Source organism: Nicotiana tomentosiformis, chromosome 1 (genome assembly GCF_000390325.3).
Source record: "Nicotiana tomentosiformis chromosome 1, ASM39032v3, whole genome shotgun sequence".
In the NCBI taxonomy this organism is placed as follows: Eukaryota; Viridiplantae; Streptophyta; class Magnoliopsida; order Solanales; family Solanaceae; genus Nicotiana; species Nicotiana tomentosiformis.
In genome coordinates this window covers 60,928,940-60,946,221 of record NC_090812.1, presented here as the reverse complement: position 1 = coordinate 60,946,221, position 17,282 = coordinate 60,928,940, and the positions used below count along the sequence as shown (strand labels likewise).

The window sequence follows — 17,282 nt, the reverse complement described above, 5'->3', positions numbered from 1 at the left end:
TCTTCTCACCAATCAAATCACATTCTTCCTCATCTAATTTCTTCTCCAAAACTATCGTTCTTCTCTCCGATAAAATCACCAAAGAATACTTTCCTTTTCTTATTTAGATCCTTCTACAACTCTAACACACCCATCATTTTTTCTATAAATATAAAGAATAGAAAGGACTAAAGAGAAAAACGAAGACACTAGAGTGACACAATAATGCAAGCACATAGTTAGAAGGCAAAATGCGAAGAGATAATGTGCACCATTTTGAGTAGATGTGGTGTGATTCCACTAAAGCACTTTTTGAATCGGATGTCCATTCTGATTTGGGAACAGAATAAAAGCACTGCGATGGAAAAAAGAAAAAAAGAAATTTAATACATATACATATGAAGTCAAAGACCAATCAAACATGATGGTTCATACCTTCTGACCTTTCTCACGGTGTGTAATTCAGGCCATGAAGGAAAATTAGGAAACATTGCAAAGTTCAATTTCATAGAGATGTTGCACAATAGTTGGGAAAGATTGGAGAAGAGAATATAATGTTGGGTTGAGGTGAAGTTTTGGTTTGAAATGTAGGACATTAATAAACTTATCATGTAACATGATAAGATGAAGTTTAGCAGTAAATACGCGCACCCAAATGCATATCGACACTCATTTTCAACAATTATCCTTTTCTTTGTTGTTTTACCTAAATCAAATTAATCGACATTTTGAAAAATATTAAGCATTTACACCTATTACAGTGAGCGTGAGTCTAATTTAATTTAATATCTTTTCCTAAAGTAATTTTACAAAAAATATGATTCAAGTAAATGCAAGTATATTACATCAGCCGAGAGACTGACAAAAAGGAAAAAAAATAAGCTACTCTGTTTTACCTTACCATTCTCTTCTCACCAATCAAATCACATTCTTCCTCATCTAATTTCTTCTCTAAAACTATCGTTCTTCTCTCCGATAAAATCACCAAAGGATACTTTCCTTTTCTTATTTAGATCCTTCTACAACTCTAACACACCCATCATTTTTCCTATAAATATAAAGAATAGAAAGGACTAAAGAGAAAAACGAAGACACTGGAGTGACACAATAATGCAAGCACATAGTTAGAAGGCAAAATACGAAGAGATAATGTGCATCATTTTGAGTAGATGTGGTGTGGTTCCACTAAAGCACTTTTTGAATTGAATGTCCATTCTGATTTGGGAACAGAATAAAAGCACTGCGATGAAAAAAAGAAAAAAAAATTTAATATAGATACACATGAAGTCAAAGACCAATCAAACATGATGGTTCATACCTTCTGACTTTTCTCACGGTGTGTAATTCAGGCCATGGAGGAAAATTAGGAAACATTGCAAAGTTCAATTTCATAGAGATGTTGCACTATAGTTGGGAAAGATTGGAGAAGAGAATATAATATTGGGTTGAGGTGAAGTTTTGGTTTGAAACGTTTCTTGAGAAATTTGAAGGACACGCCTTTTCTAAATTGAGTTGTAATGGATTTTTTTATAAAAGTTTTTAGTAATTGAGTTTATTGTGTTTAAATTCCTAAAAAATTGAGATAATAGATAAATACATTTTTTAATCAATAAAAGATGCCACATCACTCCCTCCTTTATAAATATATATAGATTCTTAATTACATAGGTTGCCCTGGATGTGGTTCAAAATTCCCAAGATGCCACTTGTAACGGCTACTTACAGACATGTCAGTTGTTTAAAACTCAGTCCGCCTTCGCCGCTTGTCATAGTAAACATCAACAAACGCCAGATTGTTTCTTGCCTTTTCTCTCTCTCGTACCACTAACTGTGTAGACGCTCCAATCGTTGTACGAAAAAAAAAATGGCAGAAGAGAAGCAGCAGCCCGAGATGGAGGTAGAGAAAGGAGGAGAAAGCGAAGAATGGGAAGATGATGAAGTCTTTTACGAGAGAATCGAAGCCCCAAAGTTCGTCGACTTCACCACTCCCGACCACTACCGCCCCGACGATCGTTACTGGTTCTGCCTCCGTGTTGGTATGCTAATTTTCCTTCTTTTTTATCCACAGTGTTCCGTTATTTTCCTTGCTTAAATTTAATGTTTGGTCCTTAATTGAACTCTGTCTGTTTCCATTTATGAAGCTTTTCTTATTTTTGAGTTTACGATTAGCTGCTATAACTGAGGTTCATAATTTCTTAGATATCAGGAGCTCTGATTCTTGTCCAGAGTTTGACTGCGATTTTGATAATCTAATCTGAATTTTTCTACTCTTTTGTCTTTAACCTAGGTCTAGTTTTACCAGCGAAAGTAAGATGTAAGTAGGAATTTGTGATGCTCTAACTAGTCAACATTGGGGCGGATCCCGAATTTGAACTTTATAGGAGCGGAATGCCACTGAACCTTATGATAATTTCAGTTACTGGGTTCACAATTTAATATTTGTAGACGTTTAGTAAGTTTCTTAACACACATCCAGGTCTGAACCAAAGGTACTTGATTTGGCTGAAACCCTAGCTTTCATTGTATATTTTCCCTATGAGATTGAGAGTTACTTCTGTTGCCCACGTGCACCGTTGATGTTATGTACACAAGTCAGTGGAGATAGAGAGCCATCTTGGATTTTAAGTTAGTTGATGACCACTCCTACTATCTCTTATGCTAATAAGCAGCGGCGAAGCTAGTAATTTCATTCGGGGTGTTTAAATTTGAAAGAAGTAAAAAAAATCTAATAAAGAGTGTTCAATATATGTTATATACCACTAAAATCTAATATTTTAACTATATATATCGTGTAATTTTTCGATGAGTTGACCACCCTTGGAACTACGTAGCTTCGCCCTTGCTAATAAGTGAGAACTATACATATGCATGTGCGTATATATAGTTAAAATTTTCAAATGTAAGCACCAAATTTGAGCCAAAGGGGTGGATACATGATAACAAAGTTTTATTTCAACTTTAGAAAGCCTAATTTTAGTGGGGAACGAGGGAAAGAGGGTGTGTGTGAGAGAGCTGAGGATTATTTCTGTAACTTCTTAGTTGTTAGGTGGCGGGATGCAAGTTAACAATTTCTAAAACTTTTTAGTTGTCCAAACTCCAAAAGTATGACTTCTGTTCTGTTTCCAGGCTGCGACCAGAAACATGAAGAAGAAATGGACCATGAGAAAATCTACAAGGATTTTGTTCTCCGAGTAAGTTTCTTATATTCAATTTTGCCATCTGAATGTAATGGCTTATGAACCTTTATTCATGTTATACTTAAATTCTAAATGCAATGCTGTCTTCTTTATTCATGTTATACTTAAATTCTAAATGCAATGCTGTCTTCTTTCTACTCTAGGTAATGGCTGCTAGAAGTCCTAATGTAAGACTTCAGAAAGCGCTAAGCAGACGTGCTACAGGGTATAATAGACCAAATAATAGTACTCAAGTTAAATTAATCTCAATCTCTCATTGTTTCCCTATTTGACAGTTGACATAAATTTAATTTTTGTGTTTCAGGAAGAACATAAAATGTCCACTTACAGTGCCAGCAAAATCTTCCAAGTCTAGACTCTCAAAGTTAGCTGCTGTTTCAAACATTTCTTGTAAACTGATTGAAGATAAAGAGAAGATTAGTCATCCATCAAAGCCCACTTCCACTCCAAAAATCAAAGGAAAGCAAGTTGCTGCTAAGTATCTTACTACCCCAAGGAACAAAAAGTGCCTTCCAAATCCAAGTTCCTTTCGTAGTGTGCAAAATCCAAAACCTGCAGCTCTTGCTGTTCCAAAGAATAGGACCATAGCAAAGGCTTTGGTCTTCCACTCCCCGAAGAAAGCCATCAGTTTAAAGAAATCAGTGGAACTACGAACTCCTTTAACTAAATTATGTCAAGGAATCAAGAAGCTAGAGATATCAGATCAAAAGAAGCGTGTATTGGGTTATTCTGAAAAATCCAAGGATACCAAATGTAATCCTGGAGATTCTTTGAGGAACAGAAACCCTCAGAAGGACAAAAGCAAGACGCCGAAGAGTACTGGAAAGTCTCAAACTCGAGTACTAAGCAAAGCCAGACCAGTACACTCAACTAGCATTCAGAACCAAGCTAAATTAGAAAAGAAGTGCCACTCCAAGGAAAAGGCAGAAAATGATTGCAGCAAGTCAGAAGTTGATTTAACATCAAGAGACAGTAACGAAGAGCATGTTGCTGCTTCAAAAAACCATGAAGCGGACATGACAGATAAATTGAGCTGTGATACTGATCAGAGAGGTTTGGTGGGAAATGATCTTCCAAAAAGTCAACCAACAAGTGGAGAGGATCATTGTGGTGGCAATATTGAAAATGGCACAAAAGGAAATTTGGGGACTGAACTAAGTAAGACGGACCACTCTATTTGTTTTCAGACTTCAGAAGGGGCAGGACATCATGGTAGTGAATGCATGGACAGTGATGACAAAGAGAATGTTTCAGTTCCAGATGAGAACAGGTGTGGAACCATATTGCTTATCTTACATGTTTTAATCCAAAATCTCGCAGAGTATCTATATTTTACAAATTATTCGTAACGTTGGTGCTTACGTGTGTCAAATTTGACTGCAGAAGTCTCACCAACAATATAGACCAGGCTGGGGAAAATATTCTTGGTGTGCAGAAGATGCAAAAAGTCATCAAGAAGGTATTTTCTTTTTCTTTTTCTTTTATAGCTCTGCAGCCTTCAAGTGAGATTATTTCTGTGAATGCATCGGTATTGACCACTGCCGTAATATGATTGATGTGTATAGAATGCCCAACCAGCGGCCAAGAATCTAAAAGAAGGTTTGCTTTCCACAAATGCCGGTGCCTCAGGGATGAAGTCCAAGAAGCCAAAGCCTACCAATCCTAAACCTTTCAGACTAAGAACTGATGTAGGTATTCTACCCTTTACATTACTAGATTTTAATAATATCTATTTTAAATGCTTATGACAGAGTAATTGATTTTCAGGAAAGGGGAATTCTTAGGGAAGCTGACCTACAGAGGAAAAAACAGGTAAGTCATATTCAGTTGATCTTTTTATTGCTGCAACTTAGGGAAACCATCTTATTTTCGAATTCTGTCATTCTCTTGAATATGTTGTTCATCCTATTTAGGGCAATTCAGAATATTCTGACAACGAAAACAGATGCACAGAAGATAATCCTGAAGGCAATGATAGAGATTCAAAGGACTTGCGAAATGATTTATCCGTATGTGCCATGTATCTTGAGGTTTTCTTAATTTTGTTAGTATGTTTCGTTTTTGCCAGAATCAATTGGCTAGAGAGAGGTAGGAATATTTCTGAACCATGTCATATCTTGAAATTTGCAGAAGGATAGTGGGATAAAAAGCCATAAGTCTTCGGAAGGGAAAGGGAGGTTGAGGAAATCAAGTATAACACCAGAGAGATCTCATGTTACACAAATAAAAACAGCCAACTTAAGAAATGCTAAATCTCCCACGGCATCATGTTTGAGACAAGATCAGAAACTCACTGTAATACAAGAAGCATCAGCTGATATTTCGAAACCAAAGAAGGTAGGGAAGCTTCATGAAAATGGTGCTGCAGCCATGCCCCGAGCTAAAGCCTTGAAGCCTTCCAGAATGTTATCTCGTGGAAGAAGGCCTCTGACAATCCCAAAGGAGCCACACTTCCACAGCACCCACCGGCCCAAAAGTTGCAGAAAAAACTTAGCAGAACAAGTGCCCTTGTAAAGTTCGAAGCAAATTCAATTAATTCTCGAGTTGTTGTATGTACACTTCAAATGATTCATTTGAGTCGAATTTTTTTTTTTTCCCACCTTCTCCAACATTACAGCTCCTATTTCACTGAAAATGTGAGGAGAAGGTTTGCAACACATATTGTATCTGTAATTTGAATCCCAGTGACATCCTGCGGATAATCTTCATATATTCCCTAATGAACAAATTTCAAAGGCCAATGGTAAATTTGAGTTTTACCAAATGGACAACATTCTCTAGTTCTGACTCGAGTTGTAGAACCAGAAACTTAAGTCCTGTTTGGCCATAGATTTTGCCAAGTTTTTTTTTCAAAATATTTTTGGCAAAATCTGTTTGTTTATAGATTTTATTCATATTTTGGCAGGTTTTGAAAACAAAATTTTCAAATCCCAAAACTAGCTCTAGACATGTTTTTGGCTCAAAATATTACCGTTGGATTTTTTAACAATTTAAAAAATTACCCCTAACTTTTGTATCTTATACAAAAGTCCACCATCTATTATTATGACTCAACTAATCCACCAGCTAGTTACTATCATTTTTTTTTGGACGGATGTATCTTGTAATATTATTGCAATTTGACGAATTGTAATAGCTAGTAGTTGTGTTATATTAGCAGTTGATATTAAAATATTAGGTTGTGGTTTTAGGATAGTGTATTATATAGTTCGTTATAAAAATAATAATTTTGTGCTAAGCTTATCTATGTTCAGGACAACAATTTGTGATAATGATAATGAATGGTATCGATGAAGGTTCTGCATATACAGGATTAGCAAGATTGTTTGTTTGGTATTGTTGGGTATTTTTGATAGTTTTTAGAACTTATGGGTATAAGTCACGTTTCATGTTTTTTCACAAAAAAAAAGTGAAATATGTTTTGAAAAACGATGTCCAAACAAATTTTCATTTAGAAACCAAAATTCACCAAAATCAGATTTTTTTAAAACAAAATTTGAAATCTATGGCCAAACGCTAGCTTAATGGCTTGAGTTCTCCCCAGATAAAATAGCCAGTTCAAAATAAAATGAACCAAGAAGGCAAATTAAGCAGCTTCAACTGATTCAAAATATACACCATTTTCAAGCAGCCGAGAGAAAAAAATTATGTAAGCCGTGTGAGCTATAACAGTACGAGGAGACGTAATACAAAATGTTGGTCTTGTTTTTGGTTTTCTAAGACTTTGTGCCTCAGTCAAATTATACTTCCAAATAAAGCGAAGCATAAAGGTGTAACCAGAAAACAGAATAAATATATAAAAAAAATATAATAATATCTCCTAATTTTACTCAATTTCGGAAACGTGTATTACTAGTACTTTCACATTATTAGTCCAGTCCTAATTAAAACGTGTTTAGTCCTTCAAATATTTACACCTATTTTCAAATTAATGTGCTCCTAAATCCAAGGGCGGCTCCATAAATTTAATGGCCTAAAGCCAAATTTTACTCCCAAACAAAGTGAAGCATAAAGGTGTAACTAGAAAACGGAATAAATATAGAAAAAGAATATAATAATGTCTCCTAATTTTACTCAATTTCAGAATTACTAGTACTTTCACATTATTAGTCCATTCCGAATTAAAACGTGTTTAGTCCTTCAAATGTTTACGCCTATTTCCAAATTAATGTGCTCCTAAACCCAAGGGCGGCTCCTTAAAATTAGTGGCCTAAAGCCAAATTTTAATAAGAGGCCTTGTACTTTTTTTATTAGTACGTATACACACATATATGCAAAAAAATTAATCTTGCCATTTTTTTCATACTTGTTGTTTATAGTATATATTCTTAAATGACATAAAGTTTTTAACTTCACATAATAATACTATTATTTATATTAGAAAAGGATAATATAAATAAATGAGATGTTAGACATGTATTTGCACTATGTTACCTTTGATATTGTTGTAAAAATATATATTTAATAATATGAAGATTTAAGTAGTTTAATTCAAAGATTTAAAAATATTTTTATTGTTAAAGAGTAGACACCTTTCTTTCTTTTTTACAAATTTTTTGTACTTTTTTATTTTTTCTACAAACATTAATATTGTCTAATTTGAAATAAAACTATAAAATTCATTATTAAAAATTTTGAGGTAACTAAATCAAGGCTTTACTAGTCTCCTACTAGAGTCACTTGTCCACGCCTGATATTCTCAATCAAATTTATAGAGTCTCACTTAAGATAAGGCAACAATGGCAAGAACATTAAAGGCAGTGTGTGTGTCATTTAGTTACCAAATGTGAATGAAGCTGGTTGAACAGTACGTTCATGGTGGGGCAGTAGTCTGTAAATAATTGTTGATCGTCAATGAAGGGCGGCTCAACAGAACTGGTGGCCTAAAATCAAAATAACCTTGAAACGTCTTTTAGGAAATCCATATTATATTGAGATACAAAAAAAACCTACATAACTTTGATATAGTGGTGAGAGCGCAACTCATGATGTATAAGTTAGGCGCACGTCATATGGTATTGAATTCTTCCATTAAGTGAAATTGGTAAAGGATGAGCCCATTATCTATCGTGTTTTGAACCTTGCGACATTTGTCTCGGGAATTTCTTAGTTAAAAAAGATGAGACACAAAAGAACTTGCTTTCTGGTGTGTGGATCAATCAAATGTGACAAAAAAAAGAAGAAGTTAATTTAGAGTATTTGAGTTGAAATTAGAAAGTAAAATCGTGAGAACCATGAAAAAAGACTATATATAAAGGAAGAAAAATAAAATTAATGAGAAGGTAAATATATTATTTAATTTAGTTAGAAAAATTTATCCAATTATCTCACTCAATCTTAGGTCTACCAAATATAAATTATTAAAAATTATTAAAATTTAAAATCTTTTATTAATAATTATATAAATATTAATTATGGAGTATATGTTATTATATTATATAATAATATAATAGCGCTTCTTATTTTTGGGGCCTTAATTATTAGCAAGGGCTTCACTTGCCTAAACCTAAAATAACTAGGAAAACAAAAACAAGTACCAAGCAAATCTATAAAAAGGGTGAACGGAAAAACCAAAGTACCAAACTTTAAACTTTAAACTTTAACCCACCGTTTTCATCTCTGTGACCTTAACAAAGGCAATGGAGAGATATTCATTGAGGAAAAGAGAAGATACATCAGTTGAATACGAGAGGATGAGTTGGGATGCTCTTAGGAAGAGTATCAATGGATTGATGAATAAGGTGAACGCAATCAACGTTAAAAACGTTATCCCTGAATTGTTTTCTGAAAATTTAATTCGAGGTAGAGGCTTATTTTGCAGGTACATTATCAAATCCCAAATCGCTTCTCCAATTTTCACTGACGTTTACGCTGCTGTAGTTGCTGTTGTTAACAGCAAAATCCCAATAATCGGAGATCTTTTGCTAAGAAGAATTATACTGCAACTGAAAAAACCTTCCAATAAGCCACAGTTATTAGCATCTGTCAAGTTTATCGCTCATCTTGTGAATCAGCAAGTCGTTCACGAACTTATTGCTTTGCAATTACTTACAGTTTTTCTGGAGAAACCAACTGAAGAGAGTGTTGAGGTTGCGGTTAGTTTTGTTACTGAATGCGGTTCAGTTCTTCAGGATTTCTGTCCCTTAGGGTTACACGCTATTTTTGAGCGGTTTAGAGATATACTTCATGAAGGAAAAATAGATAAAAGGATTCAGTTCTTAATTGAAAACCTTTTTGCTTTGAGAAAAGCCAAGTTTCAGGGATACCCTTCTGTTCGTCCTGAACTTGACCTTGTTGAGCTAGAAGATCAATTAACACATGAAATTTCTCTCTCAGATAAAGTAGATGCGGAAATTGCTTTGGATGTTTTCAAGCCGGATCCTAATTTTGCAGAAAACGAAAAAAAATATGAAGAATTAAAGAAGATGATACTAGGTGAAGAATCTGTGGAAGAAGAAGATTCTGATGCAGAATCAGACGAAGAGGATGACGAGGAGAAAACGGAAATAAAAGATGAGACAGAAACAAACTTGATCAATCTTCGTAGGACGATTTACCAGACGATTATGTCAAGTGTTACTTTTGAAGAAGCAGGGCATAAGCTAATGAAATTAAGACTAGAGCCTGGTCAGGAGATGGAATTATGTGTAATGTTATTGGAGTGTTGCGGTCAAGAGCGGACTTATCTCCGTTACTATGGGCATTTGGGTCAGCGTTTTTGTATGATCAACAAAGTTTACCAGGAGAACTTTGATAAATGTTTTGTGCAGCAGTACTCCATGATTCACCGTCTTGAAACTAATAAACTGCGCAATGTGGCTAAGTTTTTCACTCATTTGCTCGCTACTGATGCATTGCCTTGGCATGTTTTGGCTTATATAAGGTTGACGGAAGAGGACACTACGTCTTCTTCTCGTATATTTATCAAGATCCTATTCCAGGAGTTGGCTGAGCAGCTTGGCATCCGTTTGATGAATGAACGTCTTAATGATCCCACTATGCAACAGTCTTTTGAGTCAATATTTCCAAAGGATAATCCGAAAAATACTAGGTTTGCAATCAACTTCTTCACTTCCATTGGTCTAGGTGGGATAACTGAAAATCTGCGAGAGTGTTTAAAGAACATGCCAAGGCTTATCATGCAAGAACAAAAGTCTGTCTCTAAATCAGGTGAATATGAGAGTTCAAGCTCTGTTTCAGAATCTTTGAGTTCTGAATCAGAGTCAGATAGTGATAGTGAAAGTGATGATCGCCGAAGGAAGAGGAGGAGAAGAAGTTAAGGATTTCAGATTGACAAATTGTTTCAAGTCTGATACTATAGTTATGTTTTTTGTATTTCATTTCAATTTGTTTCTGTTGTCTGATATTCGAATTTGACCAAACACTAGTTACGCTGGTGTTGTTATCAGAGAAGACTGTACAATGTAAGTCGTTAATGCTAATTCATGCTATAAATTCTGGAAAAAATTAGCTATGAGTATATACTTGTTTTAATATGATTCTTAAACTCCTTACACATGCCAACAACAGTTGCCCTAGTTGAGTTATTTAGAATAGATTTCCGTTGATCAGTATGTCTGCTCCCGGTGTTGGTTTCTCATAGACCAATTGTCTTTATTGCATTTTTCTCATAGCATTTGATCATAAAAGCAAAATTCTTTGTTGTTCTTGTGGGCAGAACCTTGTCAAGAGGTGTGATGTTATAGAATGTGATGCACTGGTTGTTGTTGGAGTTCACAGACCAGTAAGTTAAATCGAATTTTCTTTGTTTTGATCATGTCCATACTTCATTGTAAGCATTCTAGATGTAGTGCAGCACTGCAAAAGAGTTGTACACCTTTGATGTGACTCATAATGGGAAAATGAGGTGAAATAATCATATTGATCAAAGTGATTTTAGGTCTTTCTTGGTCTTTTAAAAAAACTTTTTTCTATGTGATTTAGGTCTACCTCTTCCATTCTTAGCAACTCTCAACCACCATAGCATTGCACCAACAGATCAGCTGGCCTCATAACCATTCTATAGAATTTGACTTTTTCTTTTGTTAGGTATAATTCCATCGTTTAACACTTCCATAGACACTTATATTACATCTTTATCCATCAAATCATTCTGCTAGAAGACTAAGTAAAGCAATCTAGCCATTTAGTCATTAAAAACAAGCACAAACTTGTTGCCCAAGATGTCAACTACCTTGGAGGCTATGGTTTCTGGTGCTCTTTTTTTACAATATAAAAAAACAGCAGGAACATGGGAGCAAGCTAACATTAAAACGAGCATATTTTAAGTTCTAGAGTCATCCTTTTCATCCATTATCCAAACATGGGTCGCCAAATAAAGAAGAAGCTTGTCAAACCTCAAGAAAAGGTTAAAAGCTTTGTACAGCCATGGCCAGATCTCCCTCAACAACTCCTCAACATTATTGGAAGGCAAGATTCTGATAAACCTGATCTAATGCAAAACATCAGTTTCCACGGTATTACCAAAACATGTAGAGCAGCACCTAAGCGATGTAGTGCCAATGCACGATTACCATGGCTTGAAATTTCCGACAAAGATTACTACCAGTCCAAGACTCAGGAACATATTCTCAGCATCTCGTTTCGACCAGTATATTGGTGGTACAATAGAAAATGGCATGATCGTTGGAACCATTACCATGGCTGTTCATATGGGTTGATTGTCGGTGGAGGGAAGGATCCTGCAGAGTACTGTCTCTTTAGTCCTGCTGCAAGATCCTTTGACAGATGTTGGAGTATTCCCCCTTGGGATGCCAGAATTCCATTCAAGTTTGCAACTCTGTCTTCATCTCCTTTCAACAATTACAAGGGCTGTTCTGTGATGGTGTTAACAGGTTGTTCCAATCCAGCTTTCCTGGTTTCTCATGTAGGATACCAGAATAAATGGATAAAACAAACAAGCAGTCTTGTCGATCCAAATTGTTCAAAAAGACAACTTATGATACTTACTAAAGCCATCGGCTTTGAAGGGAAGTTTTATGCATTGAGTTTGCAGGGTACTTTAGCAGTAATTGAAGAAATTGAATCCAAGTTTCAAGTTACTAAATTAAGCAGAAGCCGAGCTGTTCCATCAGTTTTCTCAAAACACTTCACAGAGTATCTTCTTGAATCCAATGGAGAGATCTTGTTAATTTTCCTGATATCAGAACAATCAACTAAGAAGGTGGACAAAGTTGAAGTATACAAGCTCCAGATAGATGATCTATCATTGTTAAAGTTGGACAACCTTGGAAATAGAACAATATTTGCAGGGACTAATTGCTGTATGTCAGTTAATGCAATTCAACTGGGCTGCAAAAGCAACTGTGTCTATTTTAATGAGGATGCGACTAACACTTGGCAGTTTTATGAAATGGAAAGTGCCAGTATTTTGCCATGTTTTGATCACTATGATTCTGAAACAAAAAGTCCAGTATGGGAAGAGCCAGTAGTGGAAAATAATTGCTTGTGAGAAGAAAAAAGTGTCAGATTCAGTTTTCACTAGTTTATGCTGTATAAGCATGCTGATGTGAGCACCACCTATTCTATTCAACTTAGTCTACCTATAGTGAATACTCAATCTATACAAAAGAAATTCCTTCAAATGCCACTTGATCTCTACTACTAGTCCTACGTTTTGTATATATCCAACTGATCAACAAAACCATAACTTATAAAATAACTTCTGAAAGCTACTTATTCAATCAAAGGGAAGGTTCATTCAAGAAGTCAACTATGTTAATTCTTGGAGTCTTAGATTTTAAATGCTTTTTTGGATGGTCAGTCAAGCTCCAGAATTAGTCATAATTCCATCTTCTTTGTTACTGTGAAGCTAACAATTCCGCTAAGAACATGCCTATTCATATATAAAATAAAATTAACTGCGCAGTTTCTCTAAGTAGTTTGGTTGTGAAATACATTACTTCCACTTGCTAATGCAGAAGCAGATTTTATTAATGTTAACTGGAAAAACTTTTGACAGCCGGCAGTTTCTTTCTTCAATTGTCTCATATGTACAGTAAGCATTCTTTGCAAGCTCGCAACAGAATTCAACATTTAGCACAATTCGTCTTCTCTCAACAAAAACTCAAAACTCATGATATTAGCATCAATTCTTGCCATTAGTTTGCAACTCCTTGTTACTGCCATCCACATTCAGTGAATTCACAACTACACTTGTCAGCTTACAAGGCTCGGCCTCTTCTAGCATATGAACTACCATCCTCATGGATGGTCTTAGTGCTGGCGTTCTAGCTGTGCAATGAACTGCAATTCTAAGAACTTCGACAGCATCTTTCTTGAAGCCCTCCAAAATGCTTGAATCCACCAAGTCAATCATGCTAGTTTTGTTTCTTATCTTGCTACATACCCACTGGACTATGTCATTGTTCTCCCCGTACTCCTCTGCATCCACCGGCTTCTTTCCAGTCACCAATTCCATTAGTACAACCCCGAAGCTGTAGACATCACTCTTCTCAGTCACCTTGGTTGTGTAAGCATACTCTTTTGTCCCAAACAATAAAGAAAAGAACAAAAATTAAAAACTTGCCAAAAATTGTTTTCAGGTAAAAATGACATGAAAAGAGAAAAATATGTACCAGGAGCAATGTAGCCATGTGTCCCAGCTACAACATGAGAAGAGTCTTTAGTACCATTGACCTGCAAAACCTTAGCTAGTCCAAAATCAGCAATTTTGGGCTTCATCTTTTCATCCAACAAGATGTTGCTAGACTTGACATCACGGTGCATAACGGGTCTGTCATACCCGTGATGCAGATACTCCAGCCCCCGAGCAGCACCTAATGCAATGTCATATCGCACCAACCAATCCATCTTGACTTTCTGTGACGTGTGCAATTTGTCCCATAAGCTTCCATTAGGTAAGTATTCGTAAACCAACAGATTTGAGTCCTCACTTGTGATGCTACAATACAATTTGACAACATTGACATGCCTAATGGAGCTTAATGTGGTCACCTCAGCATCATACTCCTTTGATCTGCCATTCCCCTTTGCCAGTATAGCTGAGCTGCTCCGGTAACTTTTCTCATCACTAGAAACAGATTTCAAAATGTGTTTCACAGCTAAATGTTTTCCACAATTCAAGACTACTTTGTACACATTCCCTGAACCACCTCTACCAATCAAATTTTCTTGCTTCAATGCATTTAAAACTTGATCTTCACTAAAGCTCAATACATGAAACTGTTTGATATCCCAAGAATCAAGTCTCTTTACAGGAATATCCTGGTTATTGTGCTTAAACTTCACACATGCGAAACATGTAAGTGAAAGAACCAGAATAACCACACCAGCTATCAAGCACAATATGACTGTTCTGTGATCTTTAGATGTGTGAGAATCTGATAAACATGGCCTGAGACTACCGAAATTCTCACTACAAAGGTCTGGATTTCCCAAAAAGCTATTACTAAAAGCTTTTATTGATAAAGAATTCGGTATGCTACCACTCAACCTATTGTTCGACAAATCAAGAAGGCTTAATCTTAACGACGAAAGGGTCACTGGAATTCGACCTGAGAGCATGTTATCAGATATATTGAGAGAGTTCAAGTTTGGCAAAGAGCCAAGACTTGCAGGAATTTCACCAGAAAGCGAATTTCCAGCAAGATTAATTTCATTTAGAGAAACACATGATCCGATTGAATCTGGAAGATTTCCAGTAAACAAATTATACTCTAAATGAAGACTATTAAGTTTCTTAAGTTCACCTATTTTTGCTGGAATTTCACCAGAGAACTGATTCGAGCTCAGATTGATGGCTACTAATGAAGAAACTTCTGATATTCTCTGTGGTAATTGACCATTGAACCGATTGTTGGCAAGAAACAACTGTGCTAAAGAATTAGCTTCACCAATATTTGATGTCACTGGACCTTCAAATAAATTCAATCTGAGATCAATGATGAGTAAATCTGGCAAACTCCAAATTCCACTAGGGACTACTCCTGAAAGTGAATTGTTGCTAACCCGTAAACGCTGCAACGGCAAGCAGTTAGCATAATTTGAAGGTATCCCACCAGTGAACTTGTTCTGGAGCAGTAAAAGATCAGTCATTTTCCCTTTCTTGCACATATCAGGTGGTATTGGACCAGTCAACAAATTTTCTGAAACATCAATGTATAGAAAGTCTGCCCATGATCCAATCTTTTGAGGAAGCGAACCAGATAACTTGTTGGTATACAATGACAATTCTGTTAGAAACTTGAAATCTCCAAATTCAATAGGAATCTCACCGGAAAACTGGTTCTCAAACAGTTGCAAAGATTCAAGAAGAGACGAAGACTTGAGCTCTGAAAGATCACCTTCAAGTTTGTTAGTTGAAGCATCAAAATTGACAAGACTACTGAGATTCCCAAATCCCACTGGAAATTTTCCAGAGAGTCCATTTGCATAAAGCTCAAGCTGGTGAAGTTTGGTAAGTTTTGTTATTCCATCTGGGATTTTACCTGACAAGAAATTATATGAAAGCTCAAGATTTTCAAGCAGAGTGAGATTTCCAATACCTTCTGGAATTTGGCCTTCAATACTAGTATTAGTAAGATAAAGCCAATATAACTTATTAAGGTTCAGAATTTCAAGAGGGAATGGACTTTTGTCAAATAAATTGTCACCTAAGCTCAAGAAAGTTAGACTAGTAAGATTTGAAAGTGAAGTCCAAGGAAATGGACCAGAAAATCCACTTTTGTTGAGACTCAAGAACTTCAATTGGGTTAAAGAGGACAAATTTGGAACTTCCCCTGAAAAAGAATTGTAACCCAAATCCAAATACTGCAACTTTGTGCAGTTTTTCAAGTGATCACTGACTCTACCGTACAAGAAGTTAGAACCAAGGGAAAGCTTTTCTAGTGATTTCAGAGAGCATAATGAATCAAAAGAGACAACCCCTGATAAGTTCTGTTCAGAAAGATAGATTTCTTTAACCAATTGGCTGGTAGAATTACAGATAATTCCAGTGAAGTTGCAAATGCTATTTTCAGGTGTCCATGTATCAAAAAGTTGTGAACTTTGTGATATTTTGAGGGTCGATTTGAATTGCATAAGGAGTTGTATTTCATTTTGTTGATGGGAAGGAGAAATCAAGATGAAAAAACAGAGTAACAAAAATGGACATGGCCGGAAAAAGTTTGCACCGGCTGGCATTTTTTGGCTGGTAGGATGAATAAGGAAGAAAGTTTGGTAGGCTATATTTGACGTTTGGTTTAGTCTGTAGGAACATGAAATCCACAGGAAAAAAAAATTAGAAGAGAAAAACTATGAGAATTTTTTCTCAAGAGGGTGGCCATGAGGAAGTTTCCATTTCATTGTATTCACACTTAGCAAAAATTCACATGCAGATTGATTGGATATTTTACATATGCTGGTCAAATATTGTACTGACCCAATTGATTTCAATCTTTTAATTCGTCCTTTTCGTTCATTACTCTCACTTGAATAATCAACAACGTCAAATCATGGGAAAATAAATATTAGGTAGAAAAAAAGGAAGTACACTTAAATTTTTTGTATAAAAATAATTTTGTTAGAACGAATACTTACTCGTATGCTTTAATCAATATATAATTATAGATATACTATTTAAAATTTTATATTGATATATGAGGGGCGGGGAATGAATAAAGTTTAAAACTTTTTGTGTAATTTTTTCCCAAGAAACTGAATTTAGGGTAAAGGAGTACTTTCATTTAAAAAGAATGATCCAAGCGGAGTACAATAGAAACACTTACAATTTATATATGTGTGCTTCCAAAGATATGATCTAGAAATTAATTTAGCGTAAAGTATAATTTAGAATTCTTGTCTTTAAATAGGGAAGGGGTTATGGCATAACTAATTAAGAGAGATCATTCACATATTAAGACCAAACAGTTTCCTTGTCCACAGACTTACAACATATTATGGCATAACCCCATGAATTAAGTAGGAATTAGAAGATGAAGAGGCTAAGTACAATTAAACATTAACTTTTCTTCTAATATAATGTTGTTACGTATAATTAGTTGTGGAAAATTTCTTGTCCCCTTTAGTAGTGATGGAGCTGGAAATTAAAGGAGAGTATCAGTGCAAAAACAGACGGACAAAGTG

General features: G+C 35.4%; 3 protein-coding genes and 1 pseudogene across 3 annotated transcripts; 3 read left to right on the top strand and 1 right to left on the bottom strand.

Moving 5' to 3' along the window:
• The first annotated feature begins 1,746 nt into the window (after window positions 1–1,746).
• On the top strand, window positions 1,747–5,924 carry LOC104109276 (uncharacterized). The gene is made up of 9 exons (XM_009618520.4): window positions 1,747–2,015; window positions 3,106–3,170; window positions 3,320–3,381; window positions 3,481–4,446; window positions 4,560–4,635; window positions 4,742–4,864; window positions 4,944–4,988; window positions 5,090–5,185; window positions 5,307–5,924. The coding sequence occupies exons 1-9, from the start codon at window positions 1,844–1,846 to the stop codon at window positions 5,688–5,690; spliced, it is 1,989 nt and encodes a 662-aa protein (XP_009616815.1). The 5' UTR covers window positions 1,747–1,843; the 3' UTR covers window positions 5,691–5,924.
• A 2,827-nt stretch (window positions 5,925–8,751) lies between these two features.
• LOC104109277 (uncharacterized) lies at window positions 8,752–10,581 on the top strand (annotated as a pseudogene).
• A 918-nt stretch (window positions 10,582–11,499) lies between these two features.
• Window positions 11,500–12,648, top strand: LOC138906641 (uncharacterized). The gene has a single exon (XM_070195945.1). It carries the CDS (start codon window positions 11,500–11,502, stop codon window positions 12,646–12,648), a length of 1,149 nt encoding a protein of 382 aa, XP_070052046.1.
• A 430-nt stretch (window positions 12,649–13,078) lies between these two features.
• LOC104109278 (receptor-like protein kinase 7) lies at window positions 13,079–16,537 on the bottom strand. Its single transcript, XM_009618523.4, has 2 exons — window positions 13,775–16,537; window positions 13,079–13,679 (listed from the first exon to the last, which is right to left on the bottom strand). The coding sequence occupies exons 1-2, from the start codon at window positions 16,338–16,340 to the stop codon at window positions 13,285–13,287; spliced, it is 2,961 nt and encodes a 986-aa protein (XP_009616818.1). The 5' UTR covers window positions 16,341–16,537; the 3' UTR covers window positions 13,079–13,284.
• Window positions 16,538–17,282: the final 745 nt, after the last annotated feature.

Bases quoted from the DNA above. Each gene is read 5' to 3' on its own strand.
- LOC104109278 (XM_009618523.4), bottom strand. From the start codon at position 16,340: ATGCCAGCCGGTGCAAACTTTTTCCGGCCATGTCCATTTTTGTTACTC. The intron at 13,680-13,774 runs GTACATATTTTT...TTGGGACAAAAG, and splicing joins ACATGGCTACATTGCTCCTG to AGTATGCTTACACAACCAAG.
- LOC138906641 (XM_070195945.1), top strand. From the start codon at position 11,500: ATGGGTCGCCAAATAAAGAAGAAGCTTGTCAAACCTCAAGAAAAGGTT.
- LOC104109276 (XM_009618520.4), top strand. From the start codon at position 1,844: ATGGCAGAAGAGAAGCAGCAGCCCGAGATGGAGGTAGAGAAAGGAGGA. The intron at 3,171-3,319 runs GTAAGTTTCTTA...TTTCTACTCTAG, and splicing joins ACAAGGATTTTGTTCTCCGA to GTAATGGCTGCTAGAAGTCC. The intron at 3,382-3,480 runs GTATAATAGACC...TTTGTGTTTCAG, and splicing joins CTAAGCAGACGTGCTACAGG to GAAGAACATAAAATGTCCAC.